At 39.3% G+C, this 19,701-nt stretch overlaps 2 protein-coding genes and 1 pseudogene across 3 annotated transcripts; 2 read left to right on the forward strand and 1 right to left on the reverse strand.

Moving 5' to 3' along the window:
* Positions 1-1,900: 1,900 nt before the first annotated feature.
* Positions 1,901-9,205, forward strand: LOC133715098 (calcium-dependent lipid-binding protein). Its single transcript, XM_062141455.1, has 12 exons — positions 1,901-2,192; positions 2,307-2,437; positions 3,683-3,784; positions 3,871-3,921; positions 4,043-4,163; positions 5,184-5,302; positions 5,442-5,540; positions 6,218-6,298; positions 6,387-6,472; positions 6,771-6,996; positions 8,066-8,230; positions 8,475-9,205. Exons 2-12 carry the CDS (start codon positions 2,333-2,335, stop codon positions 8,871-8,873), a joined length of 1,554 nt encoding a protein of 517 aa, XP_061997439.1. The 5' UTR covers positions 1,901-2,192; positions 2,307-2,332; the 3' UTR covers positions 8,874-9,205.
* Positions 9,206-11,833: 2,628 nt separating this feature from the next.
* Positions 11,834-15,888, forward strand: LOC133715195 (receptor-like serine/threonine-protein kinase At2g45590). Of its 2 annotated transcripts, none has more exons than XM_062141588.1 (2): positions 11,834-14,255; positions 15,024-15,888. In XM_062141588.1, exons 1-2 carry the CDS (start codon positions 12,229-12,231, stop codon positions 15,082-15,084), a joined length of 2,088 nt encoding a protein of 695 aa, XP_061997572.1. In that variant the 5' UTR covers positions 11,834-12,228; the 3' UTR covers positions 15,085-15,888. The 2 variants fall into 2 exon arrangements, with proteins under 2 accessions (XP_061997572.1, XP_061997573.1); XM_062141589.1 differs by having other exon boundaries at positions 11,843-14,255; positions 15,020-15,038.
* A 1,149-nt stretch (positions 15,889-17,037) lies between these two features.
* Positions 17,038-19,493, reverse strand: LOC133718409 (eukaryotic translation initiation factor 4E-1-like; annotated as a pseudogene).
* Positions 19,494-19,701: the final 208 nt, after the last annotated feature.

Consider the following 19,701-nt stretch of genomic DNA (forward strand, 5'->3'; position numbering starts at 1 on the left):
GAATGTCTCTACTAGCTTGGAAGGTTTTAAGAGGTAGAGTGATTTCTGATGATTTTTTACAGCGAAGGGGAGTAGCTTTGGTCTCTCGTTGTGATCTTTGTGGTATCGATTCTAATCTCTTGATCACATTTTTCTTCATTGCTCTTTTACGGCTGCAATATGGAGTCATTTTACTTCTCTCTTTGAGTTGGGTGGAGTTCCTCCCTCAATTTTGGAGGGTTTACAAGTGGGTATGGTTGTAGAAAGAAGTGGACAGCTTAAAGACTTATGGTTGATTTGTTTCACTTCAATATTGTGGTTTGTATGGAATGCTAGAAACAAAATGAGACATGAGGGGAAGGTGTTTTCAGTTGGTACTATTTGTAGGCTTATCTCTTGTCATATTCAAGCAGCTAGTCGTTTGGCAACAGGTACCATGCATAATTCCATCCAAGATCTACGCATTTTGAAAGCCTTTGGGGCCCATTGCAGATTGCGTCGTGCCCCTAGAGTGATAGAGGTGAATTGGCATCCCCCCATTGATTGGTTGGGTTAAGATTAATTCTGATGGAGCTTGGAAACAAGATGAGGAGATTGGAGGTTATGGGGCTGTGTTTAGGGATCATATGAGACGTTTTCTTGGAGCTTTTGCTTCTAATCTTGAGATTCCTAGTTCCATTGCGGCAGAGGTGATGGCTGTGATTAAGGCAATTGAGCTGGCATGAGTTCGTGATTGGAAGCACGTATGGCTAGAAGTGGACTCTTCTCTTATTCTGGATTTTATTAAATCTCCTTTGTTGGTCCCCTAGCAACTTCGTATTAGCTGGCTCAATTGCTTGTTCAAGATTTCTCAAATGACTTTTCGTGTATCTCATATTTTTCGTGAAGGTAATAAGGTAGCTGATGCTTTTGGCGAATTATGGTACGACTGCTCCTAATATGGTGTGGTGGGATGCTCCACCATCTTTTCTTTTATCGCATTGTCAGAGTGACCAATTGGGTTTTCCCCAATTTCGGTTACGATAGCTTATTTCTTTTCGTTGCTTTTGTAGGGAGGTTTGGTTTGGTCCTATGTTCCTTTTTTTCTTCTTACTCTTTTATTAAATTCAAGTAAGGGGCATGTCTCTTATTTGCTTCAGTTAAAAAAATACTAGCATTTCTCCACACATGCTCTGCATGTGCAAGTTATTATTATTTTTTCTTCATAAAATAAAAAATAAAAGAGTTGGTTATTGCAGAGAAAAGAAAATGGGAGAGAGAAAAGTGGGTTGTGAGTACTTTTTTTTAATTTTTTTAATAAAAATACATTTTGTAAATGTCTTAATTATCCTTGTGATTTAATTAATTCTCAAAGTTTATTAATTTTCTAGGGTCAATTCTGTCAAAATTTTAGATTTTGGCTAACAAAGCCTCTTCTCTTAATAATAGTATAGATATATATATATATGCATGAACAGAATTCGCTGGGCACATAAACCCCATCGAGCCTTAAATGGGTCCCCCAGTGCCACAACACCACTCGTTCAAACAAAAAAGAATAATCATACTATTAATCACTAATTTCACATAGATTCACACTCTAATCGTTCACTTTAGAACTCTACAATCTCATGACCAGCCCGAACCAACAACCACCTTTCCATATCAATTTTACATCTTTTACTCATTTTCAGAATATAATTGCCGTGGAAAAAGACAAAAAAGAAAACGTACAGCTGGCAACCGTCGAATAACGCCTTTCTGAAAAGGATGATATTTCCAACCCTCGGTAACGGCCCAAACTGACAACACGTCCAATACAACAATAATCAGAAATAAAAAAAAACAAAAAAAAAAACAGAATAATCAGAATTAAGAAAAAAAAAAAAAAAAACCGGATTATGAAAATGAAAGCCTTCTCTCTGGCCTACAAGGCTTGAATGCTCGCTGGCTTTGATTTCCTGTCTCTCTCTCTCTCTCTCTCTCTAAAATTGCCAGAAAGCTAACCACACAAAACTAGAGAGAGAGTCTCTGAGTGCTACTCCACATTTATGGCTTCCAACTTCAAGCTGTTACACACTGAGAATTTTCGTATATAATATCATATAAAGGAGCTTCGGTTTTTTCGTTTCGTATTTTGCAACGCTTCGTCTTTTACCGCATTTGTTCGTTTCGTTTCGTTATTCTTGTTCGGTTTCCGATCCCTAATTCGCGGCTCTGCTTCGATTTCACCGGTGAGTTCTCTGTTCTTCTCTTTCGCGCGCGGTTTGATTGTGGCGGATTTTCTTTGATTTTTTGTGGAATTTTGGTTTGATTTGGTGGATTTTGTGGCGTTTGATTGGTTTCAGGGAGGTTGTGGTCGGAATCAGCGGAAATGGGGTTGATTTCGGGGATTCTGATGGGGATGGTGTTCGGAATTGCGTTGATGGCCGGCTGGCGTCACATGATGGCGTACCGGAGTACCAAGCGAGTCGCTAAGGTAACGGCTATGGCTGCTTCTTGTTGTTTTTGCTTCATTGTTTCGGAGTGTTTGAGATTTGAATTGCTGTGTGATTTATTGTAACGTGTAGGTAGAAACGGTGCGTTAGTGAGTGTAGAAATGCTATTGTTGCTCTGTACAGTTTTGCTTTGGAATTGTTGGGAATTGGAAGTCAGAATTAAGATTGACCTACTTTTTTATGAGACCTCAACACTTGGCTTATCCGTGAGCTTCATGTTCACTGGGCTTTCTGTGCAAGTTGAGCAAATGTGGTTGCTTAAAAACGAATTGGTATTTGGTGAAGATATTATGTTATCAGGGGCACCGGGAGATAATTTAGTGAGGGGATTGCTAGTAATTAGTTTGAGTTGAGAACAATATATTAAATGTGCGTTTAGTGAACAATACTTGGTTGAGTTGTCATTCTCAAGATAAAGCAGGTCTTGTGCTGACTTCATAGGGAACCTTTAAGCAATGGCATTATCTTTCCTTCAAATTTGGTGAAAGTATTGGAGTGGAGTTGGCTAAATTTTAAAATGTTATGCACAATTGAAAGAGATCCATCTGTGTGTATGGTTGTTGAAACCAGTTATTTAAACTCTGCAATTTCTCTGTTGAATACAGAGATACTTTTTGTGGGGGGAGACAGAGTTCTTATTTTTCTTTATATATGTGTAAACAGTATAGTCCAGAATGAATTGAGTTTTTAGGTTGATGCATGATCTGATGGCCAAGGAAGCCATCTGTCAATTCATTCTTACCCTAGAAGTTGTTCTTTTGTTTTTTCTACTGTTATTGTCATGAAAATTGTCGCTTGCTGTTGGAAAAGTCCAAGAAATTAGGAGTCTTGTCACTCTTGTGATTTCTTTACATACACACACACATACACGCACACACACAAAAATATTTGCTAGTGTCATCATTCGTAATCATGATCCTGTAATGCTTTTCAAATTATTCTGACATTCATTATGTACCTGGATTGACTTCATACTTTTTACAGAAATATTTTATCTTGAGTTATTAGCGAGGGTAATCTTGGCACTGTATGCTACATGATTCACTTAATAAATTTCATTGGCTTTCATATATTGGAAAGAGTAGTTTACATATTGCAGTTGTAATACTTGACCTTTTTTTTTTTTTAATTTTTATGTAGAACCTTATACTATGTAGCACTAAAGCATTTTGTATGAAATATCACATTTTGTCTTAATATTTACTATTATATTTTCTTTCTGACAGGCAGTTGATATAAAACTCCTTGGGTCACTAAACAGAGACGATTTGAAGAAAATTTGTGGGGACAACTTTCCTGAGTGGATTTCTTTCCCTGTATTTGAACAGGTTTAAATTGTTACTTTGACTAAGTTATTCAGAATTTCTAGTACTTTAGCTATCATTTCTAATTGCATAATTGTTTTCTTTTTCAGGTGAAATGGTTGAATAAGCAGCTGAGCAAACTATGGCCATTTGTTGCAGATGTAAGACTGCATTTACTATCTCTGTACCTATGCATATACATAAGATTAATAGAGATGCTGCATCTACACCTCATTTTTTTTTGAAACACTAACCTTACGGCTGTTGTACATATTTCTTCAGGCAGCAGAGCTGGTGATAAAAGAGTCTGTTGAACCACTATTGGAAGAATACAGACCTCCGGGAATCTCATCATTGAAGTTTAGCAAACTGTCTCTTGGTACTGTGGCACCCAAAATTGAAGGTATGAGTCAATGATGAATTCCATTATTTTTGGGTATATTAGTCTTGTATGATGGGAGCCTGTTAAATAACTAGTTTTGACAACCTTTCTTGATATTATGTGAGTGTTGTGAGTAAGGAAAGCAGTAGTAAGGTTGGGGTTCCTCTACAGTTCAACTGAATAGTTTTTTACTGGTTGTTAAAGCCTCAAGTAATAAGATAGATACTTGCATTGTGAAATTAAAAACCAGTGTCTTTTTATCTTTCCTCTCCACGTTTGTGTTCCTCTAAAACATTTATAGTTGATTGCTGGAGTCTAGCCCCAAAGCGATTAGTGTAGCAATCCAGACTTCCATAGTTGACTTTCTTTCATTGTTGGGTTAAAAGATGAAAATCTGAATTGGTAGCTGATTGCAGTTTTAATGACCTTGATAGAATATAGGTTTTGGTAATTTCTTTTTCGAGGAGGATATATACTACTTTAGTAAGACTATGACCAAGAATATTTTGAAGGATATTATTTGCTTTCTTGCGATGACTATCGCAACTAATAAGAGCTGTAACTTTTGTGATGTAACTCTCAAATTCTTTTGTTGAACGGACTATTTTCCCCCTGACCAACTTCTGATGACTTCTGCTTCATGTTACAGACCCACAATATGGGATATAAAATTTTACCAGACCCAAATTGTATGATTTACGTTTTGTGTTTTAGGGTTTTGAAAGAGTAGGCAAGTTCTATTAGCTGTTTCTGAAACTTTGATCTTTTTTGGTGGTGGGGAGGGCTGCCCTTCTTCCTTTGTAGTTGTGACCCTCTAATGCCAATATTGAGCTTAAGCATATTCTACTTCCAAAGTTCTCTCTATTAAGTAATGTATTCAGGCCTTCTAGTGAGCCAACCAGTTACTACGATTCGATGTATTTCCATTGGTGTGTAGATTTTGAATGTGGTGCTCGTAAGATGCAAATTAATTTCTCTGCTTCTCTATCTAAATTAAATTTTGAATATCTTCAATCCTTCCTGTATAATTAATTTATGCAGGTATTCGTGTTCAGAGTCTTAAGAAAGGTCAAATCACGATGGACATTGATTTTCGTTGGGGTGGTGATCCAAACATTGTATTAGGTGTTGAAGCACTTGTTGCTTCAATTCCCATTCAGGTTGGTGTGACAACAATTTGGATGGCATACTTCTAGAAAAATTTCTTTTGTAGTAATGTTTGCTGGTTTTTCTTCCTTTGCAATTAAAATAGTACAGGAGATCTTCAATTGAATGTTTTTGTGTTATTATCTGCTACAGTTGAAGGATCTTCAAGTTTTTACTGTTGTTCGCGTAATATTCCAACTTTCCGAAGAGATCCCGTGTATTTCTGCGGTTGTTGTTGCCCTACTTGCAGAGGTATTGCTGGAATTTTAACTGCCTATATACATATATATATATATATATATATATATATATATATATATATATATATATATATATATATACATATAATGATCATGTCAAGCTTTTGAAAAAAGGATTAAGCATAACATCTTTTCTTAAAATATGGTTAGTGCATTATACATTGCTCAGAATGGTCTAATAGTGAATCTTGTTGATTGCATGCATGTTTTCTTATTTTAATCTAGTAGAATTTGTGGTGCTTAGATGCTTACTACTTATACCATAAGAACTGATTTCTACTTACACTAGGATCAATATCAAAACACTTTTTTATAGTGTGCAAAGGAGCAACTACATAAATTGCGGGCTGTGTATCATTTCTAGTTATTTTGGAGTTTGGAATTAGATAACAATGTGTATATTTACTAGAATGTGAGATTGAGAGGACATGCTGATAGGTTTTACTGTGCAAGGGGGCAGAGAAAACATATTCTTTTGTATCACACTGTTGATTGGCAATAGGTGAACAGTGTGCAAAGGGGGGACAGGATATGCATCTTTGGCACCATTTATGTTTGCTGAGTATATACTTGAACGACACGGATGCTATATAGTTGCACAGTGAACATAATTATACTTGAACATCACGATTCGTTTATAATGACTAATTCTTGCTTACTTCCCATCAGCCAAAGCCTAGAATTGATTATACTCTGAAGGCTGTTGGTGGAAGCTTAACAGCCCTCCCTGGAGTATCGGATATGATTGATGTAAGTTTTGTAATCGTTATCTGAAGTTATCATCCTCTGGTTGGTTTGTATTTACTTGACTCATTATGTTGCAATTCACATTTGTTAGGATACAGTCGAGTCGATTGTCACAGACATGCTCCAGTGGCCGCATAGGATGGTTGTTCCAATTGGTGGGTTGCATGTTGATACAAGGTATACTGTATACATTAATTAAATTGATTGTCTTATATTATCTTTTTTTTCTTTAAATATATTTATTTAACATGACCAATTCTTATTAGTTATATATATATTTTTTTGATACGTACTAGTTATATTTTCTTGTTATAATGTATTCTTATTAGTTATGTTACTAACATCACTCAAGTTCTGCTATGACCGACCATCTGACCCTTGACTCTCTCCCATCTTTGGTTTGATGACCAACCTAGTTCTTAGAGCATTGTAATTAATCCAGCTTGTCTGTAACACTTCTTTTGGTGCTACACAGTGACTTGGAGCTTAAACCTCAGGGAAAGATCACCTTAACAGTTGTCAGAGCAAATGATTTAAAGAACATGGAAATGATTGGAAAATCAGACCCTTATGTTGTTGTTTACATTCGTCCACTTTTCAAGGTTAAGACCAAGGTTATTGACAACAATCTGAATCCTGTTTGGGACCAAACATTCGAGTTGATTGCAGAAGACAAGGAGACACAATCACTTGTTTTTGAGGTTATACCACCATCACTCATTCTTTTTTTTTTTCCTTATGCCATGCGTTTTTTGCTCCTTTGCTCCTGAATATGATGCTCAGCTTACACCTACTGTTTCTTGGAATCTAGCATGTCTATTTATAATATGATCTTAATGTGCCTCAAGTAGTGATTATATGTGTGATTGAACTAGTGTTAGACTGTGCAGATATCTCTGCACCTCTACATATAACGTGGTATGAAATTTGTCACAATTTCACTATATTAAATTTTGTTTGTGTATTTTACACAACCAGCTTGTGCCGGCTCATATTAGTTTCAAGGGTACATACAGGCTCCCTAAAGACATGAAATGTGTGCTTCACTGCATTTTATCATCTTTAAGCTCTTGGCTGAAGTTGGATCTGGTGGATTTCTATTTTCAAAGCACACACCTGTTTATAGACTCATTTTCATATGCATATGGTACTCTGACTTGAAATATTGTTGTTCCCATGCTTGATTTAAAAAATGATTTAGATCCACGTATTAAAGATTAAAGTACTTGCACGCACCGGATAATAAGTTGAACCCTGATCTGGACCCGCTGTAATTCATTGGATTTTAACCTGATATTTTTATCTGACTTGGGAGATCATATGCATTTATTTTTATTTTCTGGATATTATAAACGTTGAGTTTTCGTATTTATTGAAAATCAACTTATATTATTTATCTTGTTTTTTAAGTTCAAAGTTGAACTAGAAAAACATAAGAAAAGAAGGATGCCAAATTGATACTAATCGGTTATTAATCATTTCTTGGTTCGTAGGTCTCTAGACTTAATTGTCCTGGCTATAACTGAATGGATTGGATGTAGACCAATCCTAACCCCTTCCCAATCAGTTGATGAGTCAACATAGTAAAGTGTGAGTCATTTACCCCTAAATTGCACAGAAGCCCAGTTTAGGATCCAAGGTTTCAGTTAAGAACTTTTGAATATACTTGGCAGTGCTGGTATCGTGGCTATGTTATGAGCAAGCTCAATAAAATGTTTCCTTGATTTGAAAACTGAAGCAGAAGCTAATATTTATTAAAGCTCTACGCAGATTTTCGATGAGGACATTGGGCAAGACAAGCGATTGGGAGTAACAAAATTACCTTTGATCGATCTGGAAGCAGAAATTCCTAAAGAGATGGAACTGAGATTGCAGCCATCTCTTAACATGCTAAAAATAAAAGAAAAGAAGGACAGAGGAACACTTACGATTAGGGTAAGTGTTCAACAATGAATTTATTCCTAGTGATTTCAGATGTGCTTCAGATATTTATGATTGTTTGTACACTTGAGTTGTTTTATTCTAAGTCTCATATCTATCCTATGACATGCACGGTTTGAAATTTTTGAGGGAAGATGAGTAATATATAAACTTAATATGCGCTGTTAGCCTAATAGGTGGTTTCACACCTATTTGCTCCCTAAACGTTAATTTTAAGTAACTTGTGTTATATTTTCAGATCTTGTACCATGAATTCAACAAGGAAGAGCAGTTGGCTGCTTTAGAGGAAGAGAAGAGGATCTTTGAAGAAAGAAAGAAACTGAAAGCTGAAGGAGTTATAGGGAGCACAATGGATGCAATTGGGTCTGGTGCTGGAATGGTGGGTTCTGGTATTGGTGCTGGAGTTGGGCTTGTGGGAACTGGTGTTGGTGCTGGAGTTGGGCTTGTGGGAAGTGGTGTCAGTTCTGGGGCTGGAATGGTTGGTAGTGGCCTTGGAGCTGTTGGCAGTAGCCTGAGCAAAGCCGGGAAGTTCATGGGTAGGACTATCACTGGGCAATCCAGCCATTCAAGGAAAAAAAGTGGTTCTACAACTCCGGTGAATAGTATCCAAGAAAATGGTGGTGCAAAGCCACGGTAATGAGCCTGCATCTTGCACTATTTCTGCTAGATTGTGTGAATTGATCTTATGAATTGTAGGCCTTGATGAATAGATATGCTTACTCTGCTTTCTTATATTTCGACAGTTTTCTTAAATACTGTTCCTTTATTCTGATTTGGAAAAATTGGCGTAGGTATTGGTTTATTGCTTACGGTTTCATCTGTATCATCCTGTATTCTTGTTTGTCTTCTACTCTTCAGGAATGTGTAATAAAAATTCAAATATTGTACAAATTTATCAATCGCCTTGATGGTGTTTCTTCTAAAACACCATTACTCGGACCATTTCTTAATATTTATTTATTTATTAAATTTTTTTTTTCAATGTGTTTCTAAATCTTTGTTTGCTTTTTACGTATTACTTGATGAGTACAATAAGAAAAATGAATGTTCTACTGCCACTTCCATATTTAATCGTTTCGAGTTTCCAATTAAAGTTTTTCTCCTGAACCTTCCCATTATCGCCCCACATTCACACCTCAGCCAACCTCATTCTCCACTCCGCCCCTCCTGCACCCACCTCCTCTATGAAGCTGATTTCGGGTTCTCCTCCTTTATGTGGAACTGTGAATTAGAAGCTCGTAATTTTTATTTTTTTTAGTGAAATATGAATATGAATTGTTTTTGTATGAGCTGCGAATGAAAGTCACGTGGTCTACACATTATTGGCAGACTGCGATTTGGGCAGTGCTACAGATTCTGCAATAGTCATTTCTCGCAATAATTAAGCAGCAGAGTACAGTCTACAAAAGAAGCCAAGCACTCATTATCTATTCATGACTGGGCAGCACAGCACCCACTTTTATCCGGTTCCTCTCTCACTCGCATAGAAATTACAAAGGCCTCGTGATCTACTTCAGTCCTACTCTGCCCCCTCCATAACCCTCACCCAGAACTACGACTGGGTCGCTGTTCCACATGGTACGGTGCGTCTAAAAAGTAAAAACACTTCTCACTCGATTCCTAATTGGTCCGCTGCACCACACACGTGACACTACAGTCGTATTGAAGCTCTTTGATAGGGGGTGGATATAGGGTAATTGTAGTGCTTTGCACTCCTACAAGGTAACTAAGCTTGATGTCTACACATAATGCGCACGGTTGTCGTACTGAAGACTTTTTAGACTTACTTACATGAGAGGTTCTTCCGTACATTAGCCGCACCGCCCACGTTTAGAATTACTTAGGTTCTTGCGTACGTTAGCTGCACCGCCACGTGGCGGTGTGGCTGACTAATCAGAGCCCTAGCATAACGAGTGTTTTGGATATTTTACTTTAGAAAAATATGGATAATTTCAGAATTTAAAATTTCTTACTTTTGATTGGTCAGCCGCACCACGTAGCGGTATGGCTGACCCACGCAAGAATTTCTCTTCTTACATTTATGAGAAGTTACTCAAATTACCCATAACACGTGACACGTGGTACGTATCTTAGAAACTAGTAAACAGAATATATTCACGTTGAACTGTAGATTAAAAAATTATATTAACATAAAAAATAGAATAAAAATTGTTTGAGATCATCATCATGTCATCGTCGAAAGCACAACGGCCTCGGAAGTATCGCTCTCTCTATCTCACGGGTCAGACCCGACCGGACCCTCCGGCAAGGCGTGGGTTCGACTTTTCGGGTGAAAATAAAATAAAATATTTACTCAAGAAATAATAAGTTAAAAACGCGGGACACACGCGATCTCAGTCGCTCTCTCATTCGTCACTCTCTGCATCAAAACTTTTTTTTTTTCTCTTGTCTTCTGTTTTGTTGTTTTATATTTTGACCTCTTCCTCACTCTTGTAAGCTGTAAAAAAAGTCTACGGTCAGATAGATTCCCTCTACGAAGTTGTAAAAGTCAAAATCTAAAAATCTATTGAGCTTAATTACTAAAACACCCTCAGATATTTTTTGTTTTTGGCATATTTTCATAGAGAATGTACAACCATATTTACTCCTACCGCATGGATGAACAACTCTTGTGTCAGCTTAGATGTGAAATTGTTAATAATATGAGTTGACATTTCAACTTCAGAAACTAACTAATTATTTCAGTCAATTTTAATTGTTAGAGTGGTCTAGAAAAATTTGATATATGGTAATATTTGAACCCAGTACTCGACCAATTCTTCTTCTGTTTTTCTTCTGGGTATAGATAACCATGATTACAACGTCTTCCTCGATTAACCAATACTTTGATCACAGATCAAGTTTCAGGACACAATTTTCACAATGATTAGTGTCATGTATTTATGTTAACTCAATCACAACACCTGTTGAATCAAATAGATATCAATCTTATATTTAAAGAGTAGAATTTCAATCGAAATAAAAAAATAAAAAATCAACATACATGACACATGGATGACATTGCATGTCATGTGCTATTTTATAACGAATTTTCTACTAGCTTATCAGGATTATTTATTCTAGAACTTTGAACTATAAACAATAGCTACTTGACAAAAAAAAAAAAAAACTATAATATTTCTGCTGTTTTACTCTGTTCAGAAATTCAGAGAGCGTGGTTCGGCTCCTTGGCCTGCTCGATTGACAACACCTCCTCCCCGTCTTACTGATTTGAAACCTAAAAAAAAAAAAATATATATATATATATATATATAAACAATAGCATTCAATTCAAATAAAAACAATAAACAATAGCACTTATTTAATTTATCTCCCAATTTTCTCTTTTTAATATTGTTACTTAAAAACACATCACACTTCCGTCACTATTGGTATCAAAATTCAACGAATCCATGTACGACTTTCCCCAATTTCGTCAATCCAACATCAGAAAAAAAGTGCTTTACAAAGAAAAGGCACTCTTAAGCACTTAGCACAGTCTCTCACAGACCCTTTTCCAAGAAAGGTCAAACCTTCCCCCCCCCCATCCCCAGTGGTCCACCTGCACCTGCACACGATCACGCGCCACTTCCACTCCACGCGCTCTCCCCCAGCGCGTCAGATCCGCCTCCCTGCTACTCGACCCCACCACCCACTTTGCCGATCCGTCTGCATCAAGGTGGCGCGTGAATGCAACTCCCCAACAAGAAACTACCTATCCGTAAAAACCATCACCTTAAGAGCACAAAAATAAAATAAAGTCGAACAAAAATTCAACACGTGGAAGAGGACGTCCCTGATTGGTCTGTCAGCTAAATTTTATCACAGGCGGTTTCAGTTTGGCTTTCGTTTTCGTCGGACTAAGATAGACTTGAAGCAGAGGGAAAACTCAGTCACTCAATACAATCATAACTACTTTCCCCTAGTCCATATCCCTCGCTCCAGATGACTCTCTAACTAAAAGCCACTCATTTTCCTTATTATTTACCGCAATGCCATCCCTTCCCGAACCTCCGCCACCGCTCACCCATCACCACCACCGCCACCTCCTCATTCCACTCCTCACCGTAGCCCTAACCCTCACCCTCCTCTCCATCCTCGTCTTCATTGTCTTCCTCTACCGCAAGCTCTCCAGAAGCCGCACAACCCCGTTCGATCACCAAAATAGCAACCCCACCACCGCCGCCGCCGTCGATAGTAACAATGGCAACAGTAACCAGCAGCAGCGGAGGTACTCGTACTCTCTTCTCCGGCGCGCCACCGGTTCGTTCTCGGCTTCGAACCGGCTCGGCCACGGCGGGTTCGGCTCGGTGTACAAGGCCACGCTCCCTTCCGGCCAGTCCCTCGCCGTGAAAGTGATGGACTCCGAGGGGTCTCTACAAGGCGAGCGAGAGTTCCATAATGAACTCTCTCTGGCCTTGAACCTCAGCAATCCACACATACTATCTCTGCTCGGCTTCTCCACCGACCGCCGTGGCCGGAAACTGTGTCTGGTGTACGAGCTCATGCCGAATCGGAGCCTCCAGGAGGCTCTGCTGGACCGGAAGTGTCCGGAGCTCATGGTGTGGAAGAAGAGATTCAGTGTGGTGCTGGATGTTGCGAGAGGACTGGAGTATTTGCACAACGACTGTGACCCGCCGGTGATTCACGGCGACGTGAAGCCCAGCAATGTGCTGCTGGACTCGGATTTCATTGCCAAGATTGGGGATTTCGGACTGGCGAGGCTGAAAACAGAGGGGGAGTTGGATCAGGGAGATCAGGTGGTGGTGGTGGAGGAAGGAGATGAGGGAGAGAGTGAGAAAAAAGAGGTTCTTGAAGTGGCTGTGGCCGTTGGGGATGATAATGGTTCGATCGTGGAAGAGGAGAGCATGAGTTTGAGTGTGGTGACCGGTGGATTGGAAGATGGCCGGTCGCCGGATTGCTGTGTGGTGAGGATTTCGGATTCGGAGGCGTCTCCGGTGGCGGCAGCGGCGGGTTTGTCGCCGGAAGGGGGTTTTGATAAGTTTAGTATTGACAGTGAGAAGGAAATGGTTAGTGGGAAGAGGATGAAGGGAAGTTCGGGGAGGGATTGGTGGTGGAAGCAGGACAATGGTGGAGGAGGAGGGTCTGAGTCCGGGAGGGTTAAGGACTATGTAATGGAGTGGATTGGGAGTGAGATTAAGAAAGAGAGGCCGAAAAGCGAATGGGTTGCTTCTCCGAGCACCAACAGTGAGCCCAAGAAGCGGAGGAAGAAATTGGAATGGTGGGTGTCTTTGGATGAGGACAAGGTTAAGAAGAAGGAGAAGGCTAGGAAGCCGAGGGAGTGGTGGAAGGAGGAGTTCTGCGAGGAGCTTAGTAAGAAAAAGAAGAAGAAGAAGAGGGGATTCGATTCGGGTTGTGGTGGAGAATTGTGGTGGCAGAAGGATGAGGAGGATTTGGGGTCGGAGAGGAAGAAGAGGAAGAGTAAGAGCAAGAGTAGTAGAGGTAGCATTGATTGGTGGTTAGATGGATTTGGAAGTGAGCTCAGAAGTGGGCGGAGGAATAGTCAGGACTGGGCTAGTTGCGGCGGGGGTGATATACCGAAGAGTGGTGGCATTAGTAGCACACCGAGCATGAGAGGCACGGTTTGTTATGTTGCTCCTGAATATGGTGGTGGAGGGCAGCTCTCTGAGAAATGTGATGTGTATAGCTTCGGGGTTCTGGTTTTGGTCTTGATTTCGGGGCGGAGGCCGCTACAAGTAACAGCCTCCCCCATGTCGGAGTTTGAGAGGGCCAATCTGATTTCATGGGCTCGGCAACTTGCTCGAAATGGGAAGCTTTTGGACCTTGTAGACCAGTCTATACATTCTTTGGACAAGGAAGAGGCATTGCTCTGTATCACAATTGCATTGCTATGCCTGCAAAGAACACCAGGCAAACGGCCAACCATGAAGGAAATTGTAGGGATGTTAACGGGTGAAGCCGAGCCGCCCCATTTGCCTTTCGAGTTCTCACCATCGCCGCCTTCCAATTTTCCGTTCAAGTCCCGGAAAAAGGCCCGGTGAGTTAATTCATTATGGGATTCCATTGACTGTAGAGTGTATGTTTGTAGGTCCTTTCTAATTATCATGTTGTGTAGAAATTTCTTGCTTAAAAGTAAAGAAAGTTGCATAATTTACATGAATTCAGGCTCTCTTTTTTTTTTTTTCCACTTGGTTTTCTGCTCCTAGTTGACATTTAGAAATGCCATGGTTTTTAGTAAGGATATGGAAACATTGCTTTTGCTTTTGCTTTTGCAAAGTGAGGCAGTTACTACTAGTAGGCCAAATTATGAACAAATTTCCTTCCTCAGTATCCTGGGACTCAATATGGACCCTTTAGGGCCCCAAAAGCTGTTTCCTTTTAAGCTCTTGTCTACTGCCTTTTAAAAGTAGGTTGATTTTTGTGCCAAAGTAGCATCAATTTCAGTAGAAGGGTACAAATCTTCTACTCTGCTCTCTCTCAGTTTTGTGTGTGTCTGTTTGTGTTTGGCACAAAATATTGGGGAAAGCAAAAGTTGAATTGGGTGATTCCATCTTCCTAGATCTCACTGTTCTTCAATAAGCATAGGATTAGGTTGTGGGATGTAGGCTACAGTGATGGTGAGGTTTTGGTTGAATTATTTCATCTTATACGAGGATTGGATTCACATTTAGTATCAGTACTAGTAATCTTAGGTTATGTTTGTTTCACCGGACTGTCATACCTCTCCTTAATTTCTATAAGAGTCCTGGACTCCTCAAGCCTGGATTATGCTATGTTATTCCCTAACCCATGTTTGGTCAGTTAGGACTAAAACTAGAGCCAACACCATTGACATGAAGACCCGAGAGGCTCCAAACGGCAGCTGATTGGAACTCTGCCATCAGGCCACCTCCAGCAGGCGCAGCAGCTGGGTTTGATCCATCTCGTCATCGCCGACGTTTCTCTTTCCTCGGCTGGTATGGTTGCTGGTTGTGGAGAGAGAATCGGACCTCGAAAATCTTGGGTTCTCCTGCAGTTTCTGTACAAATTCCGGCTGCTCCGGCAATGTTTTGAGGTGCATAAGATATGAAAGTTGATCTGCTCTTCGTGTTCTACATGCTAGTATACATGGTTTTTGAATTTGATAAAATTTTGGAAGACTTGATTTCTGGGTATTCGGCCACCGTTGCTATAACCTTCTGTGGCAGTGATTCTGGGTTCAATTGGGGATAGAAAATGAGGTTGGGGACCTCGGCAGAGACCTCCTGGACAAACCCAGGTGGGCCGACGAAGTCGAGGAGGTAGAGGTCGCTGATGTCAGAAAGAGGGAGGCTTTGGGTCGCGACGGGGCAGTAGAAGGTGAGAAGGAGAGCTTCCATAATCCCATGGTTTTTGGGGGGTTTATGGTAGAAGGTGTTTATGAGAATTTGGGACTCTAGAGTCTCATTTAAAACAGTCCTTGAAGTTGCCAAACATGGGATTAGTGTAACACAAGCTAATAAGGATATCCAATCCAATCCAATCCCATGAAACAAACATAGCCTTAATGTGCTGTTCTGTTCATTGCATACCAAAGCTGTCATCGCATAGAGAGTGGATGCTTGTCACTTCTGAGCCGAATGTGATTCTTCTGATGAGACTATGACCTAATGGTGTCTGCAGAGAGAGAGAGAGAGACCACATCACTTAAATGAACGGTCTATATCAATTTCGGAGACCAATTTGAAAAACTAATTTCTGCTGGTTGATCTTGAACTGCTAAAGAGCCTGAGAACATTCTTTCATACTCGCTATTAGACACTGTAGGAGCTTTCGAAAATTCAATATGATGTGAGCTTAGCAGTCAGCTCGGGATACACAGAGCCAAGTATGAAACTTTCCTAAATAAGGAGTTGCCTTCATATACTTCCTAACTAAGAATCTGTAAGCAGAATGGATTCGGATTGAAAAGGTCTATTGGATGATGACCACGTCTCTATTCTCTTCCAATGATAACTCATTAAGCCCAAACAAGGGCGAGTGCCGAAAAAACCACTACTGCTCTCACTCAACCAATTTAGGAAACAGGGCAGAAAGAGTGGACTGCATCGGATCCGCCTCACTCAAGGACAAGGGAAGCCGTTATAATTTAAGATGCGGACCACAGGCGGTGGTGGCCGATTGGCTCACTCGTCAGACCCACCGTCCGCTTTGCAAATGAGCGACTGTATGAGCAGCCGTCTTCATTTTATATTAGGTTGTTAAACTATTCGAGTTTGTTTTAATCAGTTTTACAAATTGGCTCAAAGGTGAGTTAACACCTTGTAGCTTCTAGGGCCATTGAAGCCAGTTAAGTAGGACACTCGATGACTCCTGCGGTCCAAGTGATTTTACCAATTGGACATAGGCTTAGTTTGGTATTGTCGTGCTGTGAGAATAAACATTTCCGAACTTGCTGTGAGAAGAAATAGCTGAGGTGTTTGGTAAACTGTTTTTAAAAGTGTTGTGAGAACGGAAAGCAATTTCTATGTGTTTGGTAAGTTGCAAGGCAAAAGTGCTTTGACTGGATATAATTACCAAAATGGTCATACATGCTAAGATATGCTACTAAAATACATAATTTTGTTTTCAAAAAACAGTAACCATACCAAATAAAAAAAATTCTCATGTATTATCCAAATACATAATTTTGCTTGTACTCTTGCTTGGACTGAATAAAAGATTTACTTTAAACCCTTCAATATGCATATTATGTTTTACTATTACACAAAATAAGTCCAGAATATTTGGATTAATTTCCCACCATAATTCAACGGAAACCATTACACAAAATATATTAAAGTCACTTGAAGGATGATCAAGTAGGAAAACCCAGCAAACAACTAAAACAAACATGCGGTTACATATAATGTACAGAGAAATTAGGGTATACTGGTATAGTTACAACTGGAACACTAAGTTATGAATACTCTCTAGAGCAAAAAATATTAACATCAGAGTTAAAAGGCTTAGGACACACCACCAGATCAATTTCATTAAGCACAAAGCCAGCCTATTTTGGCACGGGAAATCTCTTTGGCATTTAGGATTTTGCCAACCGCACATCACCACCAATTGACATTTGTACCAAATGAACCACAGTCAACCTAGGTTGTAAACTAAGCACAAAGTAAGCTTAGATTGTAAAACAACAAAATTAGAAGCTCCTAGAGCAAAGTACTACATTTTCTCGCATCTAAAGCCGACAATGCTCAAGTTCAGAAAACATCTACTAGCTCAGAGCACTACAGAGATTACACTGTATTTATTCTCAGCACTGCTCTCATCTTGCCTTGCATCTTCCTGCAGAGCCAATCAGACCAAAACATAAATTATTACTTATATAACTTAACATGATTTGAATAAATCAACAGATAACATACATGTATAGATATCCTTACATGAAATATGAACCCTATAGTTTCGTTGCTCTCCAGAATGCCCTTCCACTGTTTTCAAATGCTCACCTGTGCAAGAAAGAGGATATGATAGATCTCCAACCTTCAGTTAAGAAAATCCAACTCGTAGGTATAAATAAGTGAAGCTTTATGGTGCCCATATTAACCAGTAATACTTGGTTTTTGGGAAAATAGAATGCAAATCTGCAAATACCATAAAGCAACAAAGATATAATTTCACAGTAGTTTTTGGGATCTTATATTTACACCTTAGCTGATCAATATTGTATTTGTGCAATAAATGAAAGGGATTGTATGTGATTCGCCTAGAAGTATCTCATCATTTGTAATAAGGAAATAGTTGAAAGGCAATAGTTAGTTGGTGATTAGATAAAGGAATTCACTTTGATTCAAAATCTGTTTTCAGTCACTCTTTATGGTTAGGGATGAAGATGAAGAAGAGAATAAGCAATATATTGACTCTAGTCGACAGTAAGCCTTCATATAACATGATATAAAACCTCTAGAAGGTCCTTGATAGGCATAGTAGATATAGATTAAGAGCGGCCCAACAAATACACAGAGTAGGACATAGCAATTACATGAGTAGCCTCATTTGCTGCATTCTTGGTTCAAAGAGTAATGTTTTCTTGCCTATTTCTGACATGACAACTGCTCCACATATTTCATCTCCATGATCAAACTGTTCTCCGATCAGTGCTTGCAACTAGTACCAATAAATACAGACAATTAGAGGACACATTTAACCATAACTCAACCTAGAACAACACTTGCAGGTTAGACCATACCGTACACAGCCAGGAATAGTCAGATTTGCCTCTAGAAAAAGTTAAAGTCCATTTCCCTCCATTAGCACAAACAGAATCCTCCAATCTGTGGAATATAGATCATAAATGAAATTACCCAAGTAGCATCTGTGAGGGTCCTTTTTGAATTAAACATTGACTAGACCAAAATCAACCCAATAATCCGATTATTGGGAGGACTTTGTGCGTGATTCAGATAATGAATAGGGCTTGACAGCATGAAGCATGGTGTGGGAGCTAGAAACACACTGCGGTGAGAGAATTTGGGGGTTTTCTAGAAGATGGGTTTGAAGGAGGTTTTTGGGAAAATAGCTGAAAGCTAGACTTATGCTTGAAGGCTTGACATCTTGATTTGCTATAGGTGTTTCTAAGTTTTATGGGTTTTGCCTGATTGTGCTGGATCCCTATGTCAATCCTAAATCTCCCTTTATACAGACTCTATTGGGAACACACGGTTTCTGGGTAAAGCATTTCTTCTTCAATCCACACACAATTCATGCTTTAAATCTAGGGAAAGAGAAGCTTACTTGAGAAATGAAGTTTTGGGAGGAAGAGACAATCGCTGCAGCAGTAGACAACGATTGCAGCAGAGCAGCTGCAGTGACACAAATCCTGGAACGAGGTGGACGAGGAAGCTTGGGAATTGTGGGCTCATTGTTTAAGGAAGAGGAGGACTTAATTGGTCACAAGATTTCCCCTTTCAATGACTAATAGAAGGAATCAATTGTACTTAGGGATTTTGGCTAACTCTCTGTGTACTAAGTTGCTACGGGGAAAATGTGAGATATGAAATTGCTACAGGGGAGGGAGGTAAGACGGGAAGAAGAAGAAGAAAAGGGAAGTTGAGATTTTCTGACATGGACTGAGGGTTTTAAAGGAGAGGCTGGCCCAATTCTCATGTTCACCATTTCGTTCTTGATTTATGTCATTGGGCTTGGATTTCGGGCCCAAGACCGAATCACTAACGACACTAAGGGGGGTGTATTCAATTAGGAGTTTATAGGATTGTTTTGTATTTTAAGAGTTCTTTAAAATCTTGTGGTATTCAATCAAGATTTTAAAAAGTCCTTTAAAATCCTGTGGTATTCAATCAAGATTTTAAAAAGTCCTTTTAAATCTGATGGTATTCAAAAGCCCAAAGATTTTGAAAGATTTTATTAGATGCTTGATTTTGTAGGATTCTAGGGTGCTTGGTATAAATACCAAACCCTATCAGAAATCCACCCTCTAGACGTGAGATTTTCATGACGTCTTTGTTTTT

This window comes from Rosa rugosa, chromosome 6 (genome assembly GCF_958449725.1).
Source record: "Rosa rugosa chromosome 6, drRosRugo1.1, whole genome shotgun sequence".
Lineage (NCBI taxonomy): Eukaryota > Viridiplantae > Streptophyta > Magnoliopsida > Rosales > Rosaceae > Rosa > Rosa rugosa.